The sequence below is a fragment of the Camelus dromedarius genome, chromosome 17, assembly GCF_036321535.1.
Source record: "Camelus dromedarius isolate mCamDro1 chromosome 17, mCamDro1.pat, whole genome shotgun sequence".
Lineage (NCBI taxonomy): Eukaryota > Metazoa > Chordata > Mammalia > Artiodactyla > Camelidae > Camelus > Camelus dromedarius.
The window spans coordinates 40,845,804-40,871,191 of NC_087452.1; the positions used below are offsets into that span (position 1 = coordinate 40,845,804).

At 50.9% G+C, this 25,388-nt stretch overlaps 3 protein-coding genes across 19 annotated transcripts in view; 1 reads left to right on the forward strand and 2 right to left on the reverse strand.

The window, feature by feature from the left end:
- The window catches only part of TTC21A (tetratricopeptide repeat domain 21A), a 32,091-nt gene extending 25,578 nt beyond the window's left edge, over positions 1–6,513 (reverse strand). For 12 of the 14 annotated variants that reach the window (XR_010384932.1, XM_064496720.1, XM_064496716.1 and 9 more), the window contains exons 1-5: positions 6,281–6,513; positions 4,860–4,989; positions 3,972–4,082; positions 3,095–3,261; positions 1,432–1,554 (exon numbers count right to left, since the gene is read on the reverse strand). Coding sequence is in view for 13 of the 14 variants with exons in the window: in XM_064496720.1 (XP_064352790.1) it covers positions 1,432–1,554; positions 3,095–3,261; positions 3,972–4,082; positions 4,860–4,989; positions 6,281–6,307 (558 nt within the window). In the remaining variant the exon portion in view is untranslated. The remainder of the gene's footprint in view (positions 1–1,431; positions 1,555–3,094; positions 3,262–3,971; positions 4,083–4,859; positions 4,990–6,280) is intronic. The other 2 variants (XM_064496717.1, XM_064496724.1) reach the window with 2 other exon arrangements.
- Positions 6,506–17,187, forward strand: GORASP1 (golgi reassembly stacking protein 1). Of its 3 annotated transcripts, none has more exons than XM_031470005.2 (9): positions 6,508–6,670; positions 10,522–10,602; positions 11,169–11,372; positions 12,588–12,674; positions 12,824–12,954; positions 13,192–13,414; positions 14,144–14,294; positions 14,707–14,859; positions 15,101–17,187. In XM_031470005.2, exons 1-9 carry the CDS (start codon positions 6,608–6,610, stop codon positions 15,352–15,354), a joined length of 1,347 nt encoding a protein of 448 aa, XP_031325865.2. In that variant the 5' UTR covers positions 6,508–6,607; the 3' UTR covers positions 15,355–17,187. The 3 variants fall into 3 exon arrangements, with proteins under 3 accessions (XP_031325867.2, XP_031325865.2, XP_031325866.2); XM_031470006.2 differs by lacking the exon at positions 6,508–6,670 and adding an exon at positions 6,898–7,199; XM_031470007.2 differs by lacking the exon at positions 15,101–17,187 and having other exon boundaries at positions 6,506–6,670; positions 14,388–14,850.
- Positions 17,188–25,388, reverse strand: part of WDR48 (WD repeat domain 48) — a 38,331-nt gene continuing 30,130 nt past the window's right edge. The window contains exons 15-20 of one of the 2 annotated variants that reach the window (XM_031469997.2): positions 24,941–25,046; positions 23,925–24,012; positions 23,146–23,181; positions 21,430–21,506; positions 19,810–20,002; positions 17,188–19,192 (exon numbers count right to left, since the gene is read on the reverse strand). In XM_031469997.2, coding sequence (XP_031325857.1) covers positions 19,097–19,192; positions 19,810–20,002; positions 21,430–21,506; positions 23,146–23,181; positions 23,925–24,012; positions 24,941–25,046 — 596 coding nt within the window. In that variant the 3' untranslated portion in view covers positions 17,188–19,096. The remainder of the gene's footprint in view (positions 19,193–19,809; positions 20,003–21,429; positions 21,507–23,145; positions 23,182–23,924; positions 24,013–24,940; positions 25,047–25,388) is intronic. The other variant, XM_010974811.3, reaches the window with a different exon arrangement.

Below are 25,388 nucleotides of genomic sequence, written 5' to 3' on the forward strand. Positions count from 1 at the left end.
CATAGCAAAGCTGCAATACTTCCCCCCAACCCCGTCAAGGCCCACCCGGCTGGGGTCATGGCCCTTGCAGGCAGCCAGCCAGCAGGCTCTCCTGGGTGACTCATGACACAGATGCCTGAGGGGCAGAGGACAGTGTTCACAAAAGGCTTGAAACTGGACTCTGAAAGGATGGTTTAAGCCTTACAGTCAGCTTCCATTAAGAGACATTAAAAACCAGAGTAAGATTCTTCTCAATAAAGATTTATGCACAGAGGTGTTTACTGTAGCACTTTCTACGTGTGGGACTGAAAACAATTTCAATATCTAAAGGGCAGGCGGTTAGGCTGGCAAGTCACATTAGGCCCTCACAGCAGGAGACCGGCTTCATATAGAAAGTTCAAAATGGCATGTGCTTATGACAGCACCTGACACGAAGAGAAAGAAACTAAACTGTAGGACACCCCCGTGATTACAACTAGATGAAATAACCACACTATCTCCCATCCACGGTGCGGCTGTGTGTGAGCTCCTTCTGGACCAGGGGAGTTGGCAGTTTCTGGGATCACCCGTGGCTAAAGGGAGCTGCCTGGTACCAAGTCACACCCCTCCCCCAGGGCACCCACAGCCAGCATCTTGCCTGTGAGGGCGTCAGTGAAGGGCCATCCCAGCACCACAATTCCAAGAAGAGTTGGCTGCGGCCTCTGCTGGGACTGCTTCACTGCCCAGACTCTCCCTCCACCCAGTCCTACTCCTTTCCCTTTCCCCACAGGTGTTGGTCCCAAGAGCACAACCTGCTAAGCCTCCTGCATGATAACCTCACAGCCTCTGCTTCCCAGAAAACCACCTAAGCACACCCTGAACCAATGCGGAGAAGAAAGACTCCGAAACAGTGCCCTCCAATATTAACAGGGGTTATTAGGGGGCAGTAGGGCTAAGGGTGCCATTTTAATTCATCTTTTGACTTTTTTAGACTTCTGGGTTTTTTTTTTTATGAGTACATATTCATATTGTATGAAAGTTACATACAAACAGAAGTGAATAAGTGGATGGTTTTTCTCTCATAGATTGATTCAATGAGGGTCATATCAGAAAAAAGGAACTTACTTTAAATTAAGATCAGAAAATACAAGACCTCCCTTCTCTTACGGCCAAGTATGTGGATTTAACAAGTGAGATGAGAGAGTATGAAAGAAGGATGCAGAGAAAAGGGGCAGTGGGTGAAACCAGTAGGCAAAGAGGGAAAGCCCCCAAGAGCCCAGAAAGCCCAGCCCCCGAGAAGACCCCACACAGAAGAGGATGGAAACTCCAACAGGGCAGGATGCAGGGAGGACTGGAGTGGGCCCGGGGCTGCTCTGTGACCCTGACTGTCTCGGGATCCACCAGGTGGGAGGCGTGGAGACTGAAGTCCCAGGGTGGGGACACTACCACTCCATCCCCTGCACCAATGCCCACCTTTCCCATCAGCCCCAGCACATCGTTGGTGTCCTGAATTCCTTGCTCCAGGTACTTGATAGACTTCTTCACTGTGTGAGGCTTGTCCGAACTGAGGTCCACCCAGCCTCTGAGCACACAGCCCTGGCATAAGAACAAGAGGAAATATGACGTCCTCCTTACGCCTGCCTCTCCTGCCTCCTGTCCTGCCCTTTGTCACTCCACTCCCCGAGGCCCTGCCAGTAACCAATGCTCCCAGATCCTAGGGCAGCCCTGCTCTCTCACTGCCAGGCATTTGTACCTCATGTTCCTTCACCTGGGATGCCCTGCCCAGCACATGCCGCCGCAAACCAAATCCTGTCATTTGATTAACTACCACAGTCTTTCAAACTCAGCCTAGGGCCCCTCCTATAGGAGGCCGTCTTTGACCTTCCTTGACCTTCCAGGCTGGGGCTGGGCCCTCCCCATGACCCGCCATAGTTCTCTGGACCCTTACAGAGATGGTACCACCTGTCTTGTCATTGCCAGTTTACTTTACATTGGGGTCAAGAGGTCAACGCAGGGCACCAGGGCAGGGCTGCCCCGGCTCTCTCCACAGTTTAGACCAGTGCAAGTCCCGGCCTGTCCAGGAAGCCGGGAATGCCCTGTGGGTGGGCAAATGGCCTACCAGACTCCTCTGTCTTCATCCTTCACCGCCTCTCCCGGCAGAGGCAGGTGCAGGTGCAACAGGTGCAGCAGGCCAGGCCTGGGAGGTAGGATCAGAGGGGCCTCGGAAGACCCTGCCCTCAACCATCCCTCATGGCCTGGAGCATGTTTCTCAACTCTTTTCCATTACTGCCCTCCTAAGGAGCCTTTTTAGACATTCCTCCCCTAATCGTTCCCCCTCTTCTCCTAGAAATGTTAATAACACAGATACATGCTTTCTGTGCTGTATGTATATCTGTGTTTTACATATAAGATTTTTTCACCCCCTCCTCCAAGAACCAATTTTCACCCCCTTGGCAGGGGTGTGGGGATGGGATGTGATATGTCTTCTGCTGAGATGTATGCCCTAGAGAGGCTTCAAATTCTACCATTAGTACAATTCTACCACATAAGAGATCTACTGTATATGACTCCACCACATATGAGATCTACTGCAGTGCACTCCACTGGTACCGAGAACATCACTGCATGAAGGGAATGCAGGCCCAGTGGAGCCAGTTCATCTAGTTTTTAAAAAGAACCAGGACATCTGGAATTTTAGGCAAAAATCTGATTTCTAAAGGTCAGCAACTAATTCAAGATTCTAAAAATATATAGTGCAGACTTTATTTTCTTAGTGTGGGAGTTTATTTTTGCAAACACTGATGAATATGGCTAATTTTTCACTGTTTCTCTAACTTAAAATATCTTTACTCCAGTTTGAGATCGAATAAAACTGCTTTGAGCATCTGTGTAAAACAGACACACACGTATATATATATAGAGAGTGCAGGCCATAAAACACCTATCCACAGATCATACTGTATGGAAAAAGGCCAGTGTGTACTCGGCCAAACCCAGCCAACGTGGGTCTTGTCGGTGCCTAGGTGTGGCCCTCCCCCAGCCCCAGGGCCCTCCGTGGGGCTAAGGGCCACCCTTTATGATGTGTTTGGAGGCTGCTTTCTTTGGCTGTTACCCCTACAATGCCTGTGGCAGGTACCTCTCTGGAGCTGCTGGAGATCTTCAGCATGCGGTCAGTGTACTCCTTGGCCTTGTCATGGTAGCCTATGAGCCAGAGGAAGAGGCCGGCATAGTACAGGGCAGTTCTGCTGGCTGTCTTGCGGGTTTCCTTCAGGCTGCTCTCCAGCTCCTGAATCTCTTTTTGGTCTGGGAATCCCAGAGAGGAGGAAGTAGGCAAGTTAGGGTGAGGAAGTCTGTCTGGTCCTGCAGGGGACACTGAGGGCCCAGGGAACTGCCCCTGGACAGTCTGGGCCTCCCTGTACACATGTAGCCAACTACCCCACAGCCCAGGGCCTGGGAACCAGCAACACTAGCTCCTGCGATGTCAGGGGCTGCCCATGCCTGGACTTGGGTTTGCTGGCTGGGATTTACCTTTTCTCCTCTCGGCTCAGCAGTTTGCTAAGCAGACAGATCAAACCTGAATCCCCACCTCAGGCCCAGAGTCTATTTTGGGTAGTGAAACAGTCTGTCCACAGTCTCTTGGAATCTCTCCCTGACTCCAGAGGGGTGGAGATTAGGGGTAGAATTATTTCTATCAGCTTAATTTTTCTTGACAATATCCTGGCAAAGGAAAGCAGGGTGTCTCCCCAGTCTTTGGGATCTGGAAGGAGGCCCCCCGCTCTCTGTTATGCTCTCTGCCTGTGGCTCCCATTCAATTGGGCCCAGGCATGGGGTCTTTTCTGAGGTCTCTGGGGTGGGGAGGGGAGCGCAGCCACTCCTCACTACTGGCCAACAGCATCTGCAGTCATAACTGCACACACATCCTGAAGTAGCCTTCAGCGGGGCTATGTCTCTGGGGTGGGGTGGGCTCTGTTTTCTCTGCTAAGCCAGGCCCAGCGGAGCGTGGCTGCACTCACCAATGGTTTTGCAGCACTTGTGAGCATAAATAAGGGCCATGATGGAGCACAGGGACACATCTGGGTGATTCCGGATGCTCTCCAGGCTGCTGATGGCATCCTGGATGCGCTCTGTGGAGAGAGCCCACATGGTTATGCTCTTGGTCTCCATGCTCAGAGGGCAGGAGGCTCCATGGCAGACACAGGCTGACCCAAGACTTGGACTAATGGGTCCAAAAGGTCCCAAATGGCTCAAATTCCCTGAAGACTGAAGCTTCCTGAAAGGGCTGCTAGCACCATGGTCCGGGCTGCCAGGGGATGGAGGGCTTGGAGCTGAGAGATGTACCTGTGAGTACTTGCAGGGATACCTGTGGGTCGGTTCTGAAGAACGACCTCTGGGCATTCCAAGCCAGCTGCTCAGAGCCACCATTTACCTTTCTCCTTCCATGTCCACTAACACTGGCCATGGACAGCTCAGCTGCCTGCCACCCCCAGGACTACCTTCTGAATGTCAGTGAGTCAGCACCTGCATGGGCCCCACTCCTCTCTCTGCTCCTGTCCCATATCTGCCTGGATTCACACCCATCACTTCCCCTTTTTCTGCACTACTGGCTCTCTGTTTCCAAGCCTGGGATTGATTCAGTAACTGCAGTCATCTCTCCACCAACTCATTTTACACACAGGGAAACTCAGGGGCAGAGCAGGGGTAGTGAGCTCTCTAAGGTCTCAAAAGTCAACTAGATATGGATCACACAGCCTTCTGTGGATTAACCTGGGAATCTAGCCACTGAGTGTAAGACTGTTTCCATGGGAACACAGCTAGGGTAGAAGGAGACATCCAGGTGGAGTCAGCAAGTCAGTGCTGGGCTAGCGCCTTGGGTTAGGAGGCCAACACTGATAAGCCCTTACCTTCCCCGAGGACTCCATAGGCTTTAAAGAACTGCAGCACGGGGTCATTGCTGAATTTTTCCAGGCCCATGGCTGCGCCTTGCTGCACATGGCGAAAGTACTTTTCTCGGCTGTAGTAAATGATCCCAGCCTGCGAGGAGAAAGACATAGTTGCGATAGCCCCAGTTCCTTCTCTGTCTCTGTTCTGACCTGCCCTCTCCCCTATTCTCTGATCCTCCTCAGCTCTGTAAAGAGAAGAGAAAGACTATTCAGGCCTCATCCTGCTTTTCCTCAGCCCCAGGAACAACTCCAGAAGTTTCCCTGGGAAGGAGTCTGGAGATGTTTGTTTTGGAATTATCCAGATTCTGGTTCAAAGGTGATGGAGAATTCAACACAGGTTTTGCCTTAGGAAGGAAATAAGGGGAAAGAGAGAGGACCAATAATGAGAATCATTGCACCAGTAGTTTAAGAGTTACAAGTTATTGTGGGCTAATCACCCATTGGAAACTGTATCAAGGGCTTTACACACATTATCTTATGCATTATCCTCTCCATATCCTTCAGAGTTAAGGAAGCCAAAGCCCATGCAGACAGTGGCTTGCCAAAGGTCATGCAACAATAGGGGCTGAGATTTCCAAGCAAAGTCTCACTTCCCCTAAGGTTTGTGGGTGCTGGGGTTGGGGATAGATGTGGTTGGATTGTAAACTGCCTTGTGGGCCATATGAAAGGGCTCAGACATCATCCTGAGGCTAACAGGAAGCAGTTGGAATGGTTTTGAGTGTGGAGGCAGTAGGGGTATGGGTGTGTTCAGAGGGGTGTTCTTGCAAAAACCTCTCTGGCTGCTGTGTGTGTGTTGGGGTGTTTGGTAGTGGTGGGGCGGGGTCTGCAGGTGAAGACAGCTGAAGCAGAGAAACCAGTTAGGAGGGGAACTGTCGCAGGTGCCCAGGGAGGATATGGTGGTGATCCTGGGCTATGAGATAAAGTGGGTGATCTCAGGAGGACATTTAGGAGCTGACATTTCCTGCCGATAGACAGCATCTGGAGATGGGTATGGGGAAGAGTAATGGCTGGGGGATCAAACGGTGGTGCCATCCACTGGGGTGAAGGATACGAAAGAGGCACAGGCAGAGAGGGGAGATAATGGCAAGATGGTGGAGGTGGGTTTTGGATGCTTTGGTCTGGGGAAGCTTGGAACGGACTGGGTGGGGATGACGACTGGGGGCTCAGGGTTCACACAGAACACTAGAGAGGATGCAATTGCCAGGGAGAGTGAGGCGAGAAGGGACCAAGACCGCTTGCAGCGGCCGGGGACAGCAAAAGGCGGGCAGAGGGGACAGCAGGAGCGGTCAGAGTGGTGGCAGGAGAGCTGCAGGGCGCGGGGGTCACCGGACAGGGTCGAAGAGTCCCGGAGGGAGCAGCTGGGCAGTGCCTGGGCCACGCACCATAAGGGAGGAGTCATTGCTGCCCATCTCCGGGCGTCCCGGCTCGTCCGAGTCTAGGTCTGGTGGTGCCGCGCGGAGCGGGATTCCCAAGTTAGGGTCCTGGGCACGCCTCTCGCGGCCGGAAGTTGGAGGCGCGCGCGTCCTTGGAAACGGAACTGCCACCAGCTGTCCAGAGCGTCTCTGTAAAGGGTGGGCGTGGCCATGCGCTCACGTGACAAGGCGAGGGTAATCGAGCGCCGAGAGGGCGAGTCCGCGCTGGTGGCGCTGGGTCGGCCTCCCCGCTAGGCGCCGCGGTCCCGGGCACAGGTGCCGGAGCCGGCGGTGACCATGGGCCTGGGCGCCAGTGCCGAGCACCCTGCGGGCGGTGCCGAGGGCTTCCACCTGCACGGGGTGAGTCGTCCCCGCGGCGCCAGTGACCTTGGCCTGGCGCCGGCACCGACGAGCTGGGACTCCCGATTGCCGGCCGGGGGGCGACAGTGGCGGGGTCCCGGCCCTAGTGCGGCCGCCGGGGGAGACGGTGGTGCCACTTTCCGGTGGAAGCCACGGGCGAGAGGCGGTCCCGCGGCACTTCTGGGCCCCGGCCCGTCTGTGGCCGCTGTCGGCCCGGTGCCAGCCCCGAGTGCCAGCTCTGCAGGAAGCGGAGCGTTTCCTGGTCAGGTTGGGCCGCCCCGGAATGGCACTTATCCCGGGTGAAGAGTGAGTGCACCAGGTCCAGTCGATACGCCTTTATGCACTTGAGTCACATTTATGATCGCCTGCTGTGCACCGCGCTCCGCACTGGGCCTGGGGAGAGAGCCGACAACGCTCAAGTCCCGGCCTTGGATCCAGGGGGTCGGGGTAGCCAAGTGGACGCCACCTTTTAGGGGAGCCCGCTGGCGCGTATCCCGCCCATCGTGAGGTCGATAGCATCTGGAGATGGGTATGGGGAAGAGTAATGGCTGGGGGATCAAATGGTGGTGCCATCCGCTGGGGTGAGGTAGAGGATCAGGGAGAACCATCCAGAGAAAATGGGAGCAGGAGAGCCAAGAGAGTGCGATAGAGGGTTCGGAAAGAGAGTTTGCATCAAGGGGAGGGTCCCTAGGTGGAACATTGCGGAGAAGCGCGGTAAAGGTCTGCGGCTGAGAATGTGCCCTCGGTGTCGCCACAGAGAGGTCTAGGTGAGCAATCCCGGGGAAAGTGGAGATGCAGTGGGTTCCTAGAGTACGAAGGTGAGGAGAGGGGCCTGCGTCCAGATGGAGATTTGGGGTGCTTTGTACTGCTGAGAAGGAGGGCCTATAACGTAGATGAGAGGGGCTGGAAGGTCTCTGCCCCTAGAGCCAGGACTCCTTTTTCTCTTTTGCATGGTGGATGGCTGCAGAGATGGGCATAGATAGGCTGTCAATTTGGTGCCTGGCTGTTGAGTGGTCTCTGTATTGTGATGGGAGGCTCTGTTACCAACCAGGAGATGGAGGCTGAGGAGCTAAAGAAGGGGTTTTCTAAAAGGAAAGCCAGGATGGCTTCAGAACCCAGAGGTGACAGGATTTGTGCTCCGTGATGGACTTTCCCTAGTGGACATCATGGAGAGGCACCAGACAGCAAAGGTGGACAGGGGAATGCATGCGGCGGAGAATGTTTTCCAGGAAGGCAAATTGAGGATATTGACAAGGCTTGGGGACCATGGTGGGAGTGAAGACAGGAAGGGCCTGTTGGAGGGGGACAGAGAGGAGAGATTGAGGGATTGGAGGTCTTCGTTCACAGAACAGTGATTTTTGAGCACATACTCGGTGGTGGGCAGCGTTCTAGGCCCCGGAGATAAAGCAGTGAACAGAACAGACACTGTCCCTATTCTCATTTGGATGCTGGCAGGGAGGAAAGGGAGGCAGACAAGAAATAGAAATATATGGTAGGTGGTGATCATTGCTAGGGAGAAAAATAAAGCAGGTAGGGGGAATCCAGAGTGATGAGTGGGTGCTGTTTTGGATAGAGGGGTCAGGAAAGGCCTCTGATCAAGTAACATTTGAACAGACACATTGCAAGGAAGAAAGGAGTGGACAGTACAGATATTTGGGGGAAGAGCATACTGGGCAGAGGGAGGCCCTGAGGTGCAACTGTGTTTTCTGTGCTTGAGGAGAAGCAGGGACGTGGGGCTGGTGTGCTTAGATGGCGTGGCCCCTCTGAGGAGAGTGGTAAAGGACGAGGCCAGGTTGTGTTGGGCCTTGCGTGCTGTTCTGAGGATTTAAGATTTTATTCCAAGATGTGGAGTCATTGGAAGGTTTTAAGTGGAAGTATGACATTACCTACTTAACGTTTTTAAAAACCAAAGAACACGTGTGCTGCCTTCTGTAAATATTGGCGTTCCCACTGTGTCCCAGGCATGCTGGCGACGTCCCTTCCCTCAGCAAACTTAGAACAGTGGAGGATTCACCAGGAAACGGCTGTTCCTGGGGGCTGTGGGCAGGAGCAGGCTCTGGATCATATTTCCTGGGGTCAGATTGTTGTTGAATAACTGAGTACTTTTCCTCCTGTGTCTGTTGGGGTTAGTGAGAGGGTAAAATGACAGAAGAAGCAGGTGGTGCAGGCTCTGGCGCCCAGCCAACCCTCAGGAAGTGTAAGCTGCTGTCCTTGTTAATCAGGTGCCCTGATGGGGAACTCTAGGGGAGTGCTATGAAAGCAGCATGTGTTGTGGGGCTGCGGGGTTGGGTGTAATGGGAGCCCCCATGGGATAGCCAGACAGAGGGCGGTGCTGGTTGGAGGCCTGTGTGTGCAAGGAGGCAGTGGCATAGGTGATTTCTGCTGTGGAGACAAGAGTGGGCGATGACAAGGCCCACGACAAGAGTAGTGGAGTAGGGCCAGACCGAGGACTAGGCCACAGGAGAGGGTAGGCAGAGGCGCTGGATGGGCTGGGAGAGGGCCGGGCATGTGCTCTGGACTCCGAGCTTCTGGACCTCATTAATGACAGGGTGACTGACACACGGCACTGAGGAGGGTAGAGAGCTAGCAGGGAGCGTCTCCCTGCTAGCTCTCTCTGATTAACTGTCCTCTGATTTTCAAAAGACACCTCATCCCGGCTTCCCTGGAAGAGACAGGGCAGGCTCTGAGCAGCTGCCCTCCGGGCCAGGCCACCTAGGGCTGGAGTTGGTTTTTGAACTCATTCTCAGTGGAAGCCGTGACAGCTTCTGGAGATGGCAGGGAGGGGCTCTGTTGCTGACACTGCTAGAAGGAGTCCCGATTCCAGGGGCAAATTGGCCTCTCCTTCTGTCTGGGGACTCCAAGACTGGAGGGGCTGGTGGTTGGCAGAAGCCATGGGCCCTTCCCCTCAAGGAGGCATCCAGAACCTGAGGCCACATGAGCCCTGTGCCCTGTGGGCCGGGGCCTGGCTGAGACCTGACCGGCAGGGCATCAAATGCTCACAGCCAAAGGCCTGAGGGTGTGGGGCCCACCTTCAGTCCAGACCTGAGGATAAAGACCACATTGTCTGAGCAGGGCTCTGTGAATGGGGCCTTTGAGATGGAGTTCCACCATGGCTACAAGCCTGGTTGTTGTGCTTTTGGAGACAGCAGTGAGTTTGGGAGTTGAGGGCAGGGCAGAGAGCACCCTTGGGCCAGGAATGGCTCCTGGAGGAGCCGTCCTGTGTAGGATGAGGTTAGATTGTGAGGGGGACTTGGCGCTACTTCCGGGCTGCAAGCTCCGTGGCTCAGACTCATTCCAGACCCTGGGGTCTGCTTTCCTTAGCCTCCCCGCCTCAATAGCTCCCATCACCTGCAGGCCTGAGCTTGAATCTGTTACCACAGGGTCTGGGGCCCTCTGGGATCTGGCCCCAGGCTGCCTTCCCCATTCGGTCTTTCTGGGCACAGCCCTGGTTCTGTCCATTGGGGTACTCCCTTCCTGTCCTCATCTAAAGCTTTCTGGTCAACCCCTCTGGCTTTCTAGCGGCCCCTGACCAGCCCCCCGGGGGAGTATCTGCGTTGCCCTGTCTCTGTGTGGCCTACTGCCCTGGGCTGTCCTTGGAGGCATCTCTGGAAGCATGGTCTGTGGAACAGGTTCAGGAAAGAGTCATTTTCCAAAAGAGGAAAACTTGTGCCAGGGAAGGTAGTGAGAGGATGGAGTGAACTTTGACCACACCCACATGTGGCCTCCTCAGAACAGTTCATGCCAGTGTATGTGTCTAGATGTATGCCAATGTATGTCTAGAATTTGAGGGCTGGGGGCTCCTGGGAGAGTCTTGGGCTGGGTGCAGTGACTGTGGCCTCTGCCCGTTGCAGGTGCAGGAGAACTCCCCTGCCCAGCAGGCAGGCCTGGAGCCCTACTTTGACTTCATCATCACCATCGGGCACTTGCGGCTGGTGAGGAGCCCCTGTCCTGCCTCTGCTTTGCTTGTGTGTGTGCATGTGTTTCCTTCTGTCCCTCAGGGGGCCCCAGCACCCTTTTCTGCTGGAGGGAGGCCGAGCCCCATGTCCCCTTCTCCCAGGGCATCACTGAGCCTGACTGGGGTCCGGCCTGGAGCTCAGCTCCTGGGCCCTTGGGAGTGGACTGGAGGCAGATGGACTCTTGGAACTGGCTGCAAGGCCTATGGGGCCTGCCAAGAGGGGCCTGAGAGGTGTGGGGACTCTGAGACGGGCAGTGCCTCAGTGCTCTAGACCCAGGGGCTCTTGGGTTATGTTGTGTTTTCTGGCAGGGGACTGAGGGAGGAAGGTTTAGCAGGGCTTAGGGGTGCTGGGGGTCACAGTGGCCACAGGCCCAGGCCCGACCTGTGGACCGGGGGCCCAGCCACTGCCCCGGCCCAGCCCTGCATCAGGCCCTGCAGGGGCAGCTGGCCACCAACGTCCTCACCCCATCTCAGACCCACACTCGTCTGGGGGGCCTGGCTGGGTGCGGGGGTGCCCTGGAGTCAGCCCCGCTGCCCCTGCAGAACAAGGAGAATGACACGCTCAAGGCCCTGCTGAAGGCCAACGTGGAGAAGCCCGTGAAGCTGGAGGTGTTCAACATGAAGACTATGAAGGTGCGCGAGGTGGAGGTGGTGCCCAGCAACATGTGGGGCGGCCAGGGCCTGCTGGGCGCCAGCGTGCGCTTCTGCAGCTTCCGCAGGGCCAGCGAGCACGTGTGGCACGTGCTGGTGAGTGGGGGCGGGGCACGTGGGGGTGGGGCGGGGTGGCACCTGGGAGAGGCCAACAGCCAACAGGTCTGTTAAGAGGGTTGGGAGGGGCAGGTGTGGTCTCACCTGCTCCAGTGTCCCAGAGAGGACAACTCACTGTCCCCTGAACAGTGCACGCTGCTTCTTGTTTGCCCTGTGACTCTGGGCCGTTTCTTGCCCTCTAGAGCTTGGTTTCTTCTTTTGGATGGTGGGGGTGCCACCTCCTGGAAGCATGCTTGTGCTGCCAGAATGCTGCTACTGCTGCTAGGAGTCTTTATCTGTAGTGTGCTTTCTGGTATATTCTATGGTAGACCAGTATCATGGTTCTTTGGGCAGGTCCCCCGAGAGCACCTTTGGGCACTGGGCTGGTGCCTGGGGCCTGAACCTTAATGAAGCTCCATGACTGGGTTGTCCCAGATGTGTCTGTTAGTGTCTGTTCATCGCACATTCACTGATGGTCCCCTAAGTTCTCGAATGGTCAGTCCCAAGGCTTGGTGAACAGAGGATGCCCTGAGCTGGAAATTGATTTGGTTTCTAGCCCTCACTATTGCTTGCTGACTTCTTGCCAGAGACTTCTCAGCCTTTTCAGCCTGCCTCAATTTGTCCATGAGTGCAGTGGGAGTGATGATGTAAATCCCTTTACATTTCCCTGGGAGACTGGGAGTGGTGGAGCTTCCCAAGGGAGAAGGCAATCCTCGTACCCACTTCTCACTGTCCTCGCCTCCAGCCTCACCCGGGGGTCTTCAGCCATATGCCTGCGGCAGTAACAGCAATGCAGTTGGGTACTTACTGTGGGCCAAGGTGTGGCTTTCATTCTGGACATATATACATATATTTTTTTAATCTTCTCAGCAACCCTGTGAGTAAGTACTATGTATCCCACTTATAGTTGTGGGGAAACGGAGGCTGAGGGGTTAAGTGTTTGTCCACAGCACCCCAGCGAGCAGCTGGTGAAAGCTGGAGTTTGAGCCAGGTCGAGTCCGGAGCTCAGCACCATGACACAGTGCTGCCCTCTGCTGGACAGGCTGTGGACCTGGGGGAGGCTGAGGAATTACGCGCTAGTGGGAGAGTCAGAGTTTGAGATCCTGGCCTAGGGACAGAGGACAGGTGTCTTATTTACCACCTGGGGAGGCAGCTCCCCCAGCCCCTGTCCCCCAGCAAGGCTGATGATTTAATTGTTCTTGATTCTTTCCTCAGGATGTGGAACCCTCTTCACCTGCCTCCCTTGCTGGCCTGCGCCCCTACACAGACTATGTGATTGGCTCAGACCAGATCCTCCAGGAGGTGAGGAACCTGTGGCTGGCCCCCTCAGTCCCTGGCCCCTTGGATGGGGCATGGAGAGATGGGTACTGTCTATGAGAACTGTCTTGTTTTGCTGAGGCTTCCAACCCCAGTGTCGGGAGCAGGGCTCAGGCGCCATGTGTCTGTTGTAGTCTGAGGACTTCTTCTCGCTCATTGAGTCCCACGAGGGGAAGCCCTTGAAGCTGATGATTTATAACTCCGAGTCCGACTCCTGCCGGGAGGTGACTGTCACTCCCAATGCAGCTTGGGGTGGAGAGGGCAGGTACTTCCTGGGGTTGGAGGGCTGCAGGGTGGGGCCCTGGTGGGGCTGTGGTGGGCCTGGCCATTGGGCATGGACCTTGAATCCCACAGTAGGGGTGGAGGGCTGGGTCCTGGGCCCAGGGGTCCTGAGGTTGACTGGTGGTCTGGGAGGCCCCTCACTGCCAGTGGGTTGGGGTGGCAGTGATAGAAAGGGCTGTAGGACAAGCCCCTGGAGCGAATGTTTTCTGGCCTTTGGCAGTCTGGGGTGCGGTATTGGCTACGGGTATCTGCACCGGATCCCAACCCAGCCCCCAAGCTACCACAAGAAGCTAACTGGTGCCCCACCACCTGGTGCCCCGCCACCTGGGACCCAACCACCTGGGACCCAACCACCTGGGACCCCACCACCTGGACCCACCCCGCAGGACTCTCCTGCCCCTCCTGGCCTGGAGGCAGGCTCCAAGCAGGGTGACTACGTAGAGGTACATGGGGAGCACCTGCCAGCTGGGGGAAGAGGGAGCTTCATCTGGGCAGAGGAGCCTACAGCTGGGAAGAGAGAAGACTCTGGAGGCTGCCTCACCAGGGGCCTGTCTTTGGAGCCCTTGGGAGGCCCAGCTGCTTATGGGAACCAGTGGGAGCAGATATACCCCTCCTGGGACAGCTGAAACCTACTTTGGTTCTCCTGCCACTTGGGTCTGGAGATGAGGGCACTGGTGAGGTGCTGGTTGTTATTTTCATTTCACGAGTGGGAAACTGAGTTTCAGAGGTGGGCAGAGCCTTGTTCTCTGCCTCCGTGTCTTTGGTAAAGTTGGGCCAGGGTCTGGGTGTCCAGGGGTGGTCTGTCTGGCCAGGTCTCAGCCTGGTCATGGCTGTTGAACAGGTCCCTTAAGTCCCCCCTGAGCACTGGGCTGGTGCCTGGGGTCTGCACGGAGGGTACCGGAGGACTGCTCCCCAGGCATGGACTCTCCCTGTGGGCCCCTGGGGCTGTTCAATAGAGTGGACAGAGTGCCCCCAACTGTATCAGCACCACATGGGAGGTCAGCCAGGCCCCTCTTGCCTGATTTCACACCCATTGTAGAGGAAGCAACACCACGGCTGTGTGCTCCCTCCAGCTGAGTGGTGCTCTGGGGTGGGTGTGGGCTGGGGGTGACGTGAGACTACACTGTCTCGATTGGCCCCTCCTGTTCCTCTTTTCCCCTGGCTCCCCGCAGGCCCTACTGCAGGCACCTGGTTCCTCCACGGAGGAACAGCTTCCTGGGCCTGAGAGTCCCAGCCATGGTGCTCTAGACCTTGGCGATCTTGCACGTTCCATGGAGATTCCTCTCCAGCCTCCGCCTCCAGTGCAGAGAGTCATGGACCCAGGTACTGAGCAGGCCGAGAGGAGGCTGAGGGGCCCTGGGCTCAGGGCTGGACTTGGCCGGATCCGCTGAGCCCTCCTATCTCTTACCTGCCAAGATGGTTGCAGATGATCTGACCAGTGTATGGATGGGGAGACTGCCATCCAGACAAGAGAGGCGGCCTGCTTAAGGTCACACAGCACACTGGGCACAGAGTGGGGTCTGGGCCCTCTGCCATTGGGCTATCCCCATGATACCCAGCCTCTTTGTTTCCTCAGAAACGAGCAGTGGGAAACCTCTGGGGTTGTGTGGGGGCATTGCCATGGGCTGAGGAGATTACAGTCCCCTGATGCCCCGGGAGCAGGGCAGAGTGCAGGGTGCTGGCCTTCCCACGGTGAGGGATTTGTGCTGGCAGAGAACTGCGCCCCCTCCCCTAGGCTTCCTGGACGTGTCGGGCATCTCCCTCTTGGACAGCAGCAACACCAGCGTCTGGCCCAGCCTGCCCTCCTCCACAGAGCTGACCTCCACAGCGGTCTCAGCCTCAGGCCCGGAGGACGTCTGCTCCAGCAGCGGTTCTCACGAGCATGGCGGTGAGTGGCCGGCACCTTCTGAAACCTTCTGGGAAGGACCCCGGGTTGTGGGGAAGGCTGCCCTGACTCTCAGTGGGGTTAGAGACGGGCCTGCGGTGGAATACAGCTACATCAAGGCATCTGTACACTAGCTCTCCCACCCCCCATCAATGCCAGGGGTGGGAGCTGCAGTGGGGTTACTGGCCCAGGCCACACTGGCCCTGTTCTGCAGGCCTCCTCAGCCCCACCCTGTGTGTTTCAGGTGAGGCCACATGGTCTGGGTCAGAGTTTGAGGTCTCCTTCCCAGACAGCCCAGGCGCCCAGGTGCCGCTGGACCACCTGCCTCAGCTGACACTTCCCGACAGCCTCACCTCTGCAGCCTCACCAGAAGACGGGCTGTCTGCCGAGCTGCTCGAAGCTCAGGCTGAGGAGGAGCCCGCACGCACAGAGAGCCCAGATTCTGTGGCAGAGGCTGAGGGGGCAGCCAGCCAGGCCCAGCTCTCCACCCCTCAATGAAACCCTGCACTGTGACACGGTGGGCTTTGATGGCATTTCATGAGGCCTGGCAGCAGGGAAGCAGCTCGCGCCACACTGTGCGGCCCAGCCCCCTGCGTTAAGCTCCCCAGGCTGCGGCTGCGAGGCCGTGCAGGGGCTGCTGCTGGCAGGGGGTTTGTGTCCACTCAGACTCTACTGGTCTCCAGCAGATGACCTTCCAGCATTATTTTGCCTGATGGTCCTGGCTTTGGGGTATTGGGCACTTGTTTGAGAATCTCAAACAAGTGCTTTTGGGGTGCTAGGGGGCTGGGAGCAACTCCCAGAGTAAGTTAGTTTTCCAGGAGCTAGGGTAGGAAAGGATTCTTTGTGCTTGGGTGGGGCATGGAGCCTCAGTGGGAGAGTAAAAGAGGGCCTTGAGGAAGGGCATCTTTTGGCCATGGACCCTCAGGTCCAGTGCTTGCTCCTGCTCTGGTCACTACGGCTGCATGGGAGGTGGCAGAGTCCAGGCTGGACCAGGTGTGAAGATGGGGTAAGGGAGGAAGGGGTTGGTGTGGGGTGTTTGCCTGGTTGCTTTGTAGGGCTTGCCTTGATTCTTCCTGCGTAGCTCAGCCAGCCTGAGCTGTAATGGAAGGCACCCCCAAGCCCTGGGAACCTCTGTGGCCCCATCCCTCCGCTACACTGCACAGTTGGCTCAGGCTGACTGCAGATTCCAGTTGCGGTTGGAGGAGAAAACTTGCCAACGTCTCCTGAGGGAGGAGGGCTGGAAATTCTAGGCCCTTTAGCAGAGACTCACCTGCGCCTGGACTGCAATGCTGCTTCTTCCCCAGGGTTTGCATCCCTCAGACCTAGTATCCCCAGCTGTGATTCCTGTCTGCTCCCAAACTTGGTTGTAACCATCTCTTCTAAATATACAAGTCAGCCAGCCAGCCCCAGTGGTGAATAAAAGTTACAAACTTAAGTTCCCCATCCTAAGCAGACGCTCAAAGCCAGTCCTCCTGACAGGGCCTCTTTACAAAGAACTCCTACCCCAAAGGGGACGCAGGGCCTGGACAAGAGCGGGTGAAAGCACTTTCCCACAGCAATGGGGAAGCCTTTCCCTTCACCTCCAGTGCTGCGGAAAGCTAAGATTAGGTTGGGTCTTCTGCTCTGCCTGGTTCCTGCAGGAAGAGGAGGCTCCAACCAAGGATGGCCCCTCACCAAAGTCCTCTCCTCTTTGGCTAGAGTCCCTCACCTTCCCACACCCCTTGCTGATTACCATGAAAGCTGCCCTTGGCCTTGCCTTCTAGCCTTGGCCCAGTCAAATGTCCCAACTTTACCAGTTGTTTTGGAATGTCTACACTTACAGGGAATTCAGAGCTCTGTTAGGCTCATAGGACAAGGACTGCTGTGGGGGGCAAAGACCAAGTATATGGAAGGAGGGCACCAAATTAGCCAACACTTCAAGTTTCTAGCACTGTGACTGCATTTAAAAAGCAAGCCTTTGTCAAGTCTACCAGAGCAGCTGATAAGCCTGCAGAACAGAGAGGCATTGTGTCCAAGCCAGTGCCGGAGCCTGGTTCCTGGATTGTCTGGGAGCCCGGTGTCTGTCTGCAGGAATCCAGGAAGCAGAATGGAATCACCACGGGACTGTTCTGAGGCCAGCTTCCCTTCACTGACCCAGAGTCACTCTCCCCCAAGAGACCTGGTTCTTTCCTCCCTCACTTTTACACCCGCCCTTCCCTAAATTGGGGGATAAAATGGATACCAATGCTAATTATTTCCAGGGTAAACCAGAAGTTTCTTACTTTCTCTGTAACCTGCTATGAAGGAAAATGACAAATGAAAAAATAAATAAATGTGTACTACACTCTGAAATATTTTAACTAAAGCCTTTATTCTATACAACTGTGAAATACAGATTTTTACCCTTTTGGCATTGCAGACTGTCAGATTTTCTGGAAACTATTACTGGTTTGACTGGAACAACAACAAAAAAAAATCACAACCATGCTTGGGGGACAGAACTATGACAGAAAGGGAGCGTGGCCACCCTCAGGATCAGCACACAGGCAGCATGGCCCGGCCAGACCCATTCCTTCAGCCCAAGGGCCCCTCATGCAAACACAACTCAGGGCTGGTAAATGAGGTGTTTTTTTTTTTTTTTCTTTTTTTGCCATTAGTTCACAACTATTGCTAAAAAATGTGCACCAAAAGTACACTGTTGTATTCAACAGATAGAAAGTATTTTTAAAAAAAGAAGCCGGTTGCTCTCTGCGTAAGGGAGAAAGACTCACTGGAAATGTGGTGTGTCTTTGCTCACTTCATCGAAGTGCTGGAGGCAATGACTTGTCCACTTTCCAAAGGAGGCTGACCAGCAGTGAGGGAACCCTGTCTCTACGGTTGTGCGGATCAGAGTATCTCAAATAGTAAGGTCTGGACCCAGGTCAGCTGCCTCCAGCTGAACCTGTAAAGATGTAGAAAAGGGAAAGCCTGCCCCACCCCCTCCTTCCCCAGTCCCTGCTGTTGTAGGGACAGGCTGCACACAAGCTGGGGAGGCAACTGGTCTGGAATAAACTGCCCTCTGAAGGCACTTGTGCTTCTGGCTTCATACAGGAGGCTTGTCTTATGTAGTTTTACGGGGGTGGGCCATTGTTCTCTCCCAAATACAAATGACCTTGGGGAGAATCCAAAGTATTTTTTTCTGCCAAAAGTTGAAGTGTTTATACCCAATAAGTTATATTCTGTACAAGATCCAAATGATTCTATGAAAGCTTTAGATTGTTAGAAAGAACAGTGAAAAGAAATCTGGATACAGGTACAACAACAACAAAAACCTGCATATAAAACTGGAAAAAATAAACATGTACACTTTCAGAATATGAATATCAAATCAACCCACTATGAAATCCTTTCAGTCTGACACCATAAATATTAGGTAGCATTTCAATGAAATTAAAATTTCACCATGGTCTTAAGTTTGGATGGTATCAAGCTGCTCACCAGAGCAAGAGCCTGTGATGTCACCTGGCTCTGCCCATAAATAAAACGACACAGTGGAGGAAGGAGTCACACAGCCGCACCTCCCTGTGGCTGCCACAGCCTGGGCACTGTTGGGGGCGGCATCGCTGGGCGTGCTCTAGTCTGGCAGTCCAAGTGCTACGATCCCGCACCTGGAATTCCAACGGGTCTTCCTACAAGAACATATCTGAGATACAATATTAAAAAGAAGCCCAACAATAATCATTTATTATTAAATGGGCTGGCTCTCGAATTGTGCAGCAGTAAATTCCTATTAAAAATAACTGTCTTAAACGGCAAAAACAACTTTTTTTTTTAATGACAAACTTGGAAAAAGCCTTCATAGATACTGCATGAATGGAATGTACTCTTAGAAAAGCTAGAGTGTATGGGTTCAGAGTTGAAACACAGTGATAGATGTGGCCCTACCAGTGTGTCTCTAACAAGTGCTAACAGATCAAGATAAGGTCCTTTGAAACAAAAGGAGGAAGCAAAGTCTGTCCTGGCCTGTCGTCAGTTCTCTGTACATCACAAGACACAGTCTGCTCGGGCACTCTGCCTTCCTGGGGACAGCTTAATCTACACATGGAGACTGGTTTCTATATTACATCTCGATTAGTCACTTCAATTAAAAAGAATCTCGGTCCATATCACAACGGCCGTTAGAAGTCTTGTTCCCGCTGGGGCTCAGTGGGCTTCCTAGGACTACTCTTGGGGCCATAGAGGAAGGTCAGTAAATGAATAGCCAGAAGTGTTTGCCCACCCTTCACGTGGACTTCTGACGGTAATGGAGGGTGAGGTCACCACCACTCTTCCATATGAAGTGTTTCACTGTTCGAAGGTCCATATTTGGATCCAAAACCTGATTAGCAAAAAATAAATAATAAAAAAGGTATCTAAGAGCCAACAGTTATTGTTAACTCTGGCACTCTCCTCACCTATGCCTGGTGGCCTGCTCCTGTTGACACAGCTGCCTTGCACTCAGGCATGAACCTGGGTGCAGTGAGACGTGCAGCTTGTGTGGCTAAGCCAGACACACCGTGTTCAGCCATTCCTCTGAAGAAATGCACTGAATGCATCCTCATTTACAACATCTCCACCACTACTCCACCCACCACCACTTCAGAACTTCAAAACTAACACGGCAGACACTGTTCTGCAAATCAAGACGAGCATGCGTTTTTCTTGTCAGGCAAAAAATGTCACCAGCACATCCACAATGGTCTGTGTGTACACTGAAATCTCCATGTCCCTTTCCTGAAAACTGCCCTGGGGTAAATAGAAGCTTTATGGTGGGCTGAAGAGCCCCTCAAGAAGGGGCCTCACAAATGGGTGGGAAAGACCCAGTGCTCCTTATAGTCTCTCTAAAAGCAGAAACCCCCCAGAGGCAACAGACTTGGAAACCACAATCCCACTACATGATGAAATTCTGAGAACCAGCGCTGGAAAAAATGGGGCAGTGTCCTCAAGTCCACTTACCTGATCCTGGCACAGAAGTTCAATTTTCTCCTCTGCCAACACAGCAATATCCTCTTCTTTTTCCTGTTCTCCTGGTTTTTCATTATTAGAAGAGCTAGTGGTTTGAGACTCATTATCCAAATTGATGATTTTCTCATAGACATGTTCCATTACTTTCCGGACTTGAAGCATGTCACTAGCAGAAAGTCTGTCTCTGTAAAAAGCAAGGGCAGATTGTGATATCAGGAAATCACTGGATACTATCTTTTCCATATTCTTTGGTGTTAACATTTGATAAAGATAAAACATACCACAGAAACATAAACCATTAAATGTTCTCAGTCACTGCTTCAATCCATTATTAGAACTGCCAACAGGTTTTCTATAGTGTCCTAAGACACAAGTTACGTGCAACTAAGTGAGATTAAATACACATTCTTAAACCCTACATATACATACAGAATAGGCTTCTGGGTTTTATTCCCTTAAAGACTTTCCCAGAGCACGGGCAAACTAAACGCTCCTGGAAGGGAAGGCAGCCCCCAGTGCTTACCAGGCTCCGATCATGCATGTGCTCATTTCTCACAGGGCTTTCTCCTACACCTAAGACCTTCAGTTTCAAATGCCTGCTTGATCTCCAGACCAACAAACCCAAAAGCTGGCTGGGCATCTCCAGCTGGATGTCCCAAGGGCATCTCAAACTCTACATGTCCAAAACTAGATTCAGCAACTTCCTTACCCCTCAACCTACTTCCCTATTTTTTGACATCAGTTAACAAAGTAGCTCAAGCTCAGGAAAGCCACCTTGAACTTCAGTCATTAAATCTATTTGAAGTGATACTTGGAATTTGCTTTAAAATAATCCCGTGTGTGCATGTGAGTGTTTGTGTGTGTAGGTAGGTGGGCTCAGTGGGAGGGAAGGTAGGTAGAGGTATAGATGAAACAAAATGTTTAGCCATATGTTGATAATTACTTAAGCTGTTTGATGGGATAATGGGGGTTCATTCTCCCATTCTCTTTTTTTGCATACATTTGTACATTTCCCTAACAGAAGGTTTTCAAGTCTGGTTGACTTTACTTGCTGGGATACACATCAATGAAACTTTTCCTTTCCTTTCTGACTGCCTTCCTTTCGGCCACCCCTCCACCCTATGCTGCAGCTACATAGGTCCTCGCTAACTTATCTTATGCATGCTCCTCCTTCCATATCCCCGATCAAACCATTTTCTAGACCTGGAATATTTCTCTTTTGAAGTTCTATCCATCCTTACACGTCTAGTTCAAATTCCATGTCCTTCAAAAAACTTTTCTGGAAAGCACCAGCCAAAAATTTATTTCTTTCTCCCTACTTTCATCATTCTCTAAGTATTCATAAAAACAGAGTTATTATACACAGACTGTGTCCTAACTTACGCATTATGACAAGAGACAAAATCTATGTCTTATTTATTTTGAACATCTGTAACCAGCCACAGTAGGTACTTGGTAAATGGTTAAATTATATAAACTTTCAATATTATGAACTTAGCCTTAGATCTTGTACTTGTCTCCTCTGCTATAAAAGCAACTATAGGGAATTTAAACAAATCTCTCTGGTAATTAATTAGATCAAGGTTATCACATGACACTCCATTTACTTACTTTTTTAAGGTTTTTGCTCCTGAAGATGCATGAGGTTGGAGGTAGAAAGGAATTTTGTTGAATTTGGGCATATTTTTCTGAAATATTAAAGTGAAAAAAGTGTAATAGTTTCTATTAGCTGATAAAATAAAATGATGTCAATAGGAAAATATGATTTACAAGTTAAGTTATTTTACAATTAAAAGTGACTTTCTATTAAATTTATAGTAAGCTATCAAATTATCTACATCAGCCTTAGAGAACAGAAAAGTATAATGTTTCATTTTGTAGTAAAAGATAACATAAAGACAATTATATGCATTGTCAGTCAATATGAAATTGCAGCATCGCTATTCTCAAGTAACAATTCAAAGTATTAAAGGGAAACAAACTTTATGAATTAAATGAATTATTTAAGCCATACAAACCAAAAATCTCCATTGTACAATAAATGCCCAAATAAAAAAGTAATTGTCTTAGAGAAACCCAGAACATTCACTTTTGAGCAAAACCATACTCTACACTGGTGAGGCCCATTATCCAAAACTGAAAAGGCCAATCAAGTCCTCTCCCACTTTCTTCCCTCTGACATCAGAGTGAGGTCTGAAGTTTAAACAAGAGTAGAAACTTCAACCAACCATCTAGATGTCTACCATGAAGTAAACAACATAGTTAGATGAAGGATAAAATTAACTGGTCATCTTTTCTCTGGGTGTTAATCTCCTCTGAGCCTCCACGTCATATCCTGTCTTTGAATGTCTCCTCTGAGGAATAAGCCACAGGCCTAAAGTCAACAATGCATCCTAGGTGAGTTTTACACTCAAAGGAAGTAGTGGTTTATGGGCGACTCGGACTTAGAGAAGACTATAGAATATCCATCAGGTGTCAGACTGGTTTTAAGTTCTTGGAGGTGTATCTGGGACAGAAAACAAATTTTCTGAAGGTTCTAGAGATTAAATCTCTTTTCATATGGCTTTAGAAATTTAAAAGATAGGTCAACAGCACAAAAGAGAGTCTAGAAACAGACCCGTGTGTACACAGAAATTTAGTATATGATAAAGACAGCATTTCTAATTAGAAGGAAAAGGGCAAATTATTCAGTAAACTGTTGGCACACTGGCTATCCATTTGGAGAAAGTTAGCATCCAACTTTACACCAATCATAATGAATTCTAATAGATTAAAGACCTAGATGTAAACCATTATCATAAATATACTAGAAGAGAATACAAGAGAACATTTTTGTTACTTTGGAGTAGGAAATACCTAAGCAAGACATGAAACTCAGAGCCATAAAAGATCAATCTGGTCATATAAAAATTGAAAACATTTTGCCTGACAAAAGACACTATAAACAAAGTAAAAATTCAATTGAGAGGCAGGACAGTAGTCAAAGGGTTAATATTCAATACAAAGAACTCCTACAAATCAATAAGAAGGATAAATAACCCAACAGAAAACTGAGTAAAGAATACAGACAATTCACAAAAGAAATATAAATGGCCAATATGAAAAGGTGCTTAACCTCATTACACACACACAAAAATAACAACCCCAAAACACACATTAAAACAATGAGATAATATCTGCCTATCTTTCAGCAAAGATTTTAAGTATCCAGCGTTGGTGAGGGTGTGGGGTACTGGGTACTCATATACTGTTGGTGAGAGTGGAAACTGATACAGCCTTTCTGGAGGGCAATTTGGCAATATCTATCGAAATTTAAAATGTGCATACCCTTTGATCCAGCAATTCCACTTCTAGGAATTTATCCTAAAAAGTACACAAAGATATATGTACAAGGGTGTTCACTGAAGCATTGTTTGTAATAGAAAACATTGGATACAACCTAAACGTCCATTAATAGGAACTGGTTAAATAAATCATGGTACATTTATACAATGGAATACTATGCAGTCATTAAAAAGGAATGATCCATATACAAACATGAAAAAAAAGTTCAAGATGTTTTTTAAGTGGAAAAAAAAAAAAACCCCAAAAAACCAAGTTGCAGAACAGTATAATATACATAATATAATATATATTATATATTTATTAAATACATGTATTAAAAATCTATATATAATAGATTTTGTACAAAATAAAATGAGCTATACACACACACATATATACACACATTAATAATATATGCTTGTGTAGGCATAGAAAAAGGTACTAGAAGCTACATATTAAACTATTAATAGTTATTACTTCTAGGGAGAACAGGGAGTGAGTAGAATAGAAGGAGTGATTGGGAAAGGGATGGGAATTTCACCTTATTCATTTTTTTTCTTTGATAAGCATATATTATTTATATGATTAAAAGTAAAGATAAATATAATCATGAATACTTCTTCTGCAACTTTGGAACTGCAGGGAAGCAGAAGAGGATTCCACTTGGCAGCCTAGTTTTCATTAGAACTAGAACTCCAACTAGAACAGTCTAAAGCAGTTCTTAATTTTCTTCATGGTTTGGAAAAAAATAAAAGGGCAAAATGGGAGTGGAGGACACTTACATCCACAGTGATGTCAATTACCCATTGTGGCACCGTCTCATTAAGAAGCATGGACTCAGTCTCACCCCCGGAGTCTCGGCAGAGCAGCCTAAACATAATTCATCAGGTAGTAAGTGACACAAACACAGATAACAAAGTCACTGTCAGCCAACATTGGAGGGAGGGACCCTTACAGAGTTCATTTAGGATAACCCCCACCTGACAGCTGAGGAAACAAAGCACAACCAGGCAGAATGACTCACTGTGTTAAGAGAGCGAGCAAGGCCCTAACACCCAGGCCCCCGATTCTGAGGCCAGGCATACAGTGCAGCTGCCTCTCTGAGGCCCTGGGTGATGACAGGAAACCTGGGTGGAGGCAAAGCACTCAAGAAAGGTCGCCCGCCAGTGCTACAGTGCAGGGCACAGGCCTCCACACGTAATGGGTCAGGATATTTTTGGTAACCACACTCTCAGGAAACCACCATAAAGGAAGAGAATCCTGGCCTCAAGGGCAAGACAAACATTTTTCGTACTTCTGGCCCTATAGACGACTCTAGAAGGCTCTCCCCTATGACTCTCCCTGGGCCCTGCTGGCAACCTGGACGGGAAGCCAGTCCAGCTCTTGCCTGTAGGGCCTCACAAGGACTGCCTCGCACCTCAGGCTGGTCTACCGTTGGGCACAACAGTTCCCAGGAGCAGCCCAACCCATCTTACCTGGCCCAGCCTGAGGGAAATTATCTACTCTGATGCTGTCCTGTGGGTGGGGACTTCTGGTGATTCTATCTTTTCCCTGACCCTGGCAGTTATGCTGGCTGTGAAAAAATGAGTTTCTTGCAGTAACTGCTAAGAAGCTGCTTTGAGGCAAGGTTCAATTAGAATGTGACCCAACAGCATCAGACACTTAACTGTTTCATGAAGCTAAAAATGCTTCCAAACCCCTGACACCCCTAGAAGTTGATGATAAACAATGTGTAACATCTGCTTGAATCAATACTTCTTGGCAAACAGGATGCATTCTTAGCCTTCATGACCCATACCTGAACAGGGTGCGACCTCCAGCTTCACCGAAGATCACAGGGGTGTGTGGGGGCACTTGAAAATAGCCATTTCCCTTCTGAACTCGGTTCTCCTGCTCCCCATTTACTAGGAAAAGGTACAGATGGTGTCAGTACCCAGAGTTAGTGCTAAAAACACAGATTCTAAATATTTTGTTTCCACAGAGTTCAACCACTGCAAGATTTTTAAAATCAAAAGCCCTGTAAGTCAGCCAGAGTCAGAAACAAAGGCCAAAAAAAAAAAAAAAAAAAGCTGAATTCCTGAAAATAAGAAATACTGCAACTTGCGATGCACCTCTTAAGAAATGACTACATTTTAGAGGATTTTAATAGAAGAGATCAATGTTTGAGATTTGAAACAAAAACATAACCATTTCAGCCACAGGGATGTCTAGGGCAGCCTCTTTATAAACGATGATCTGCTTCTTTT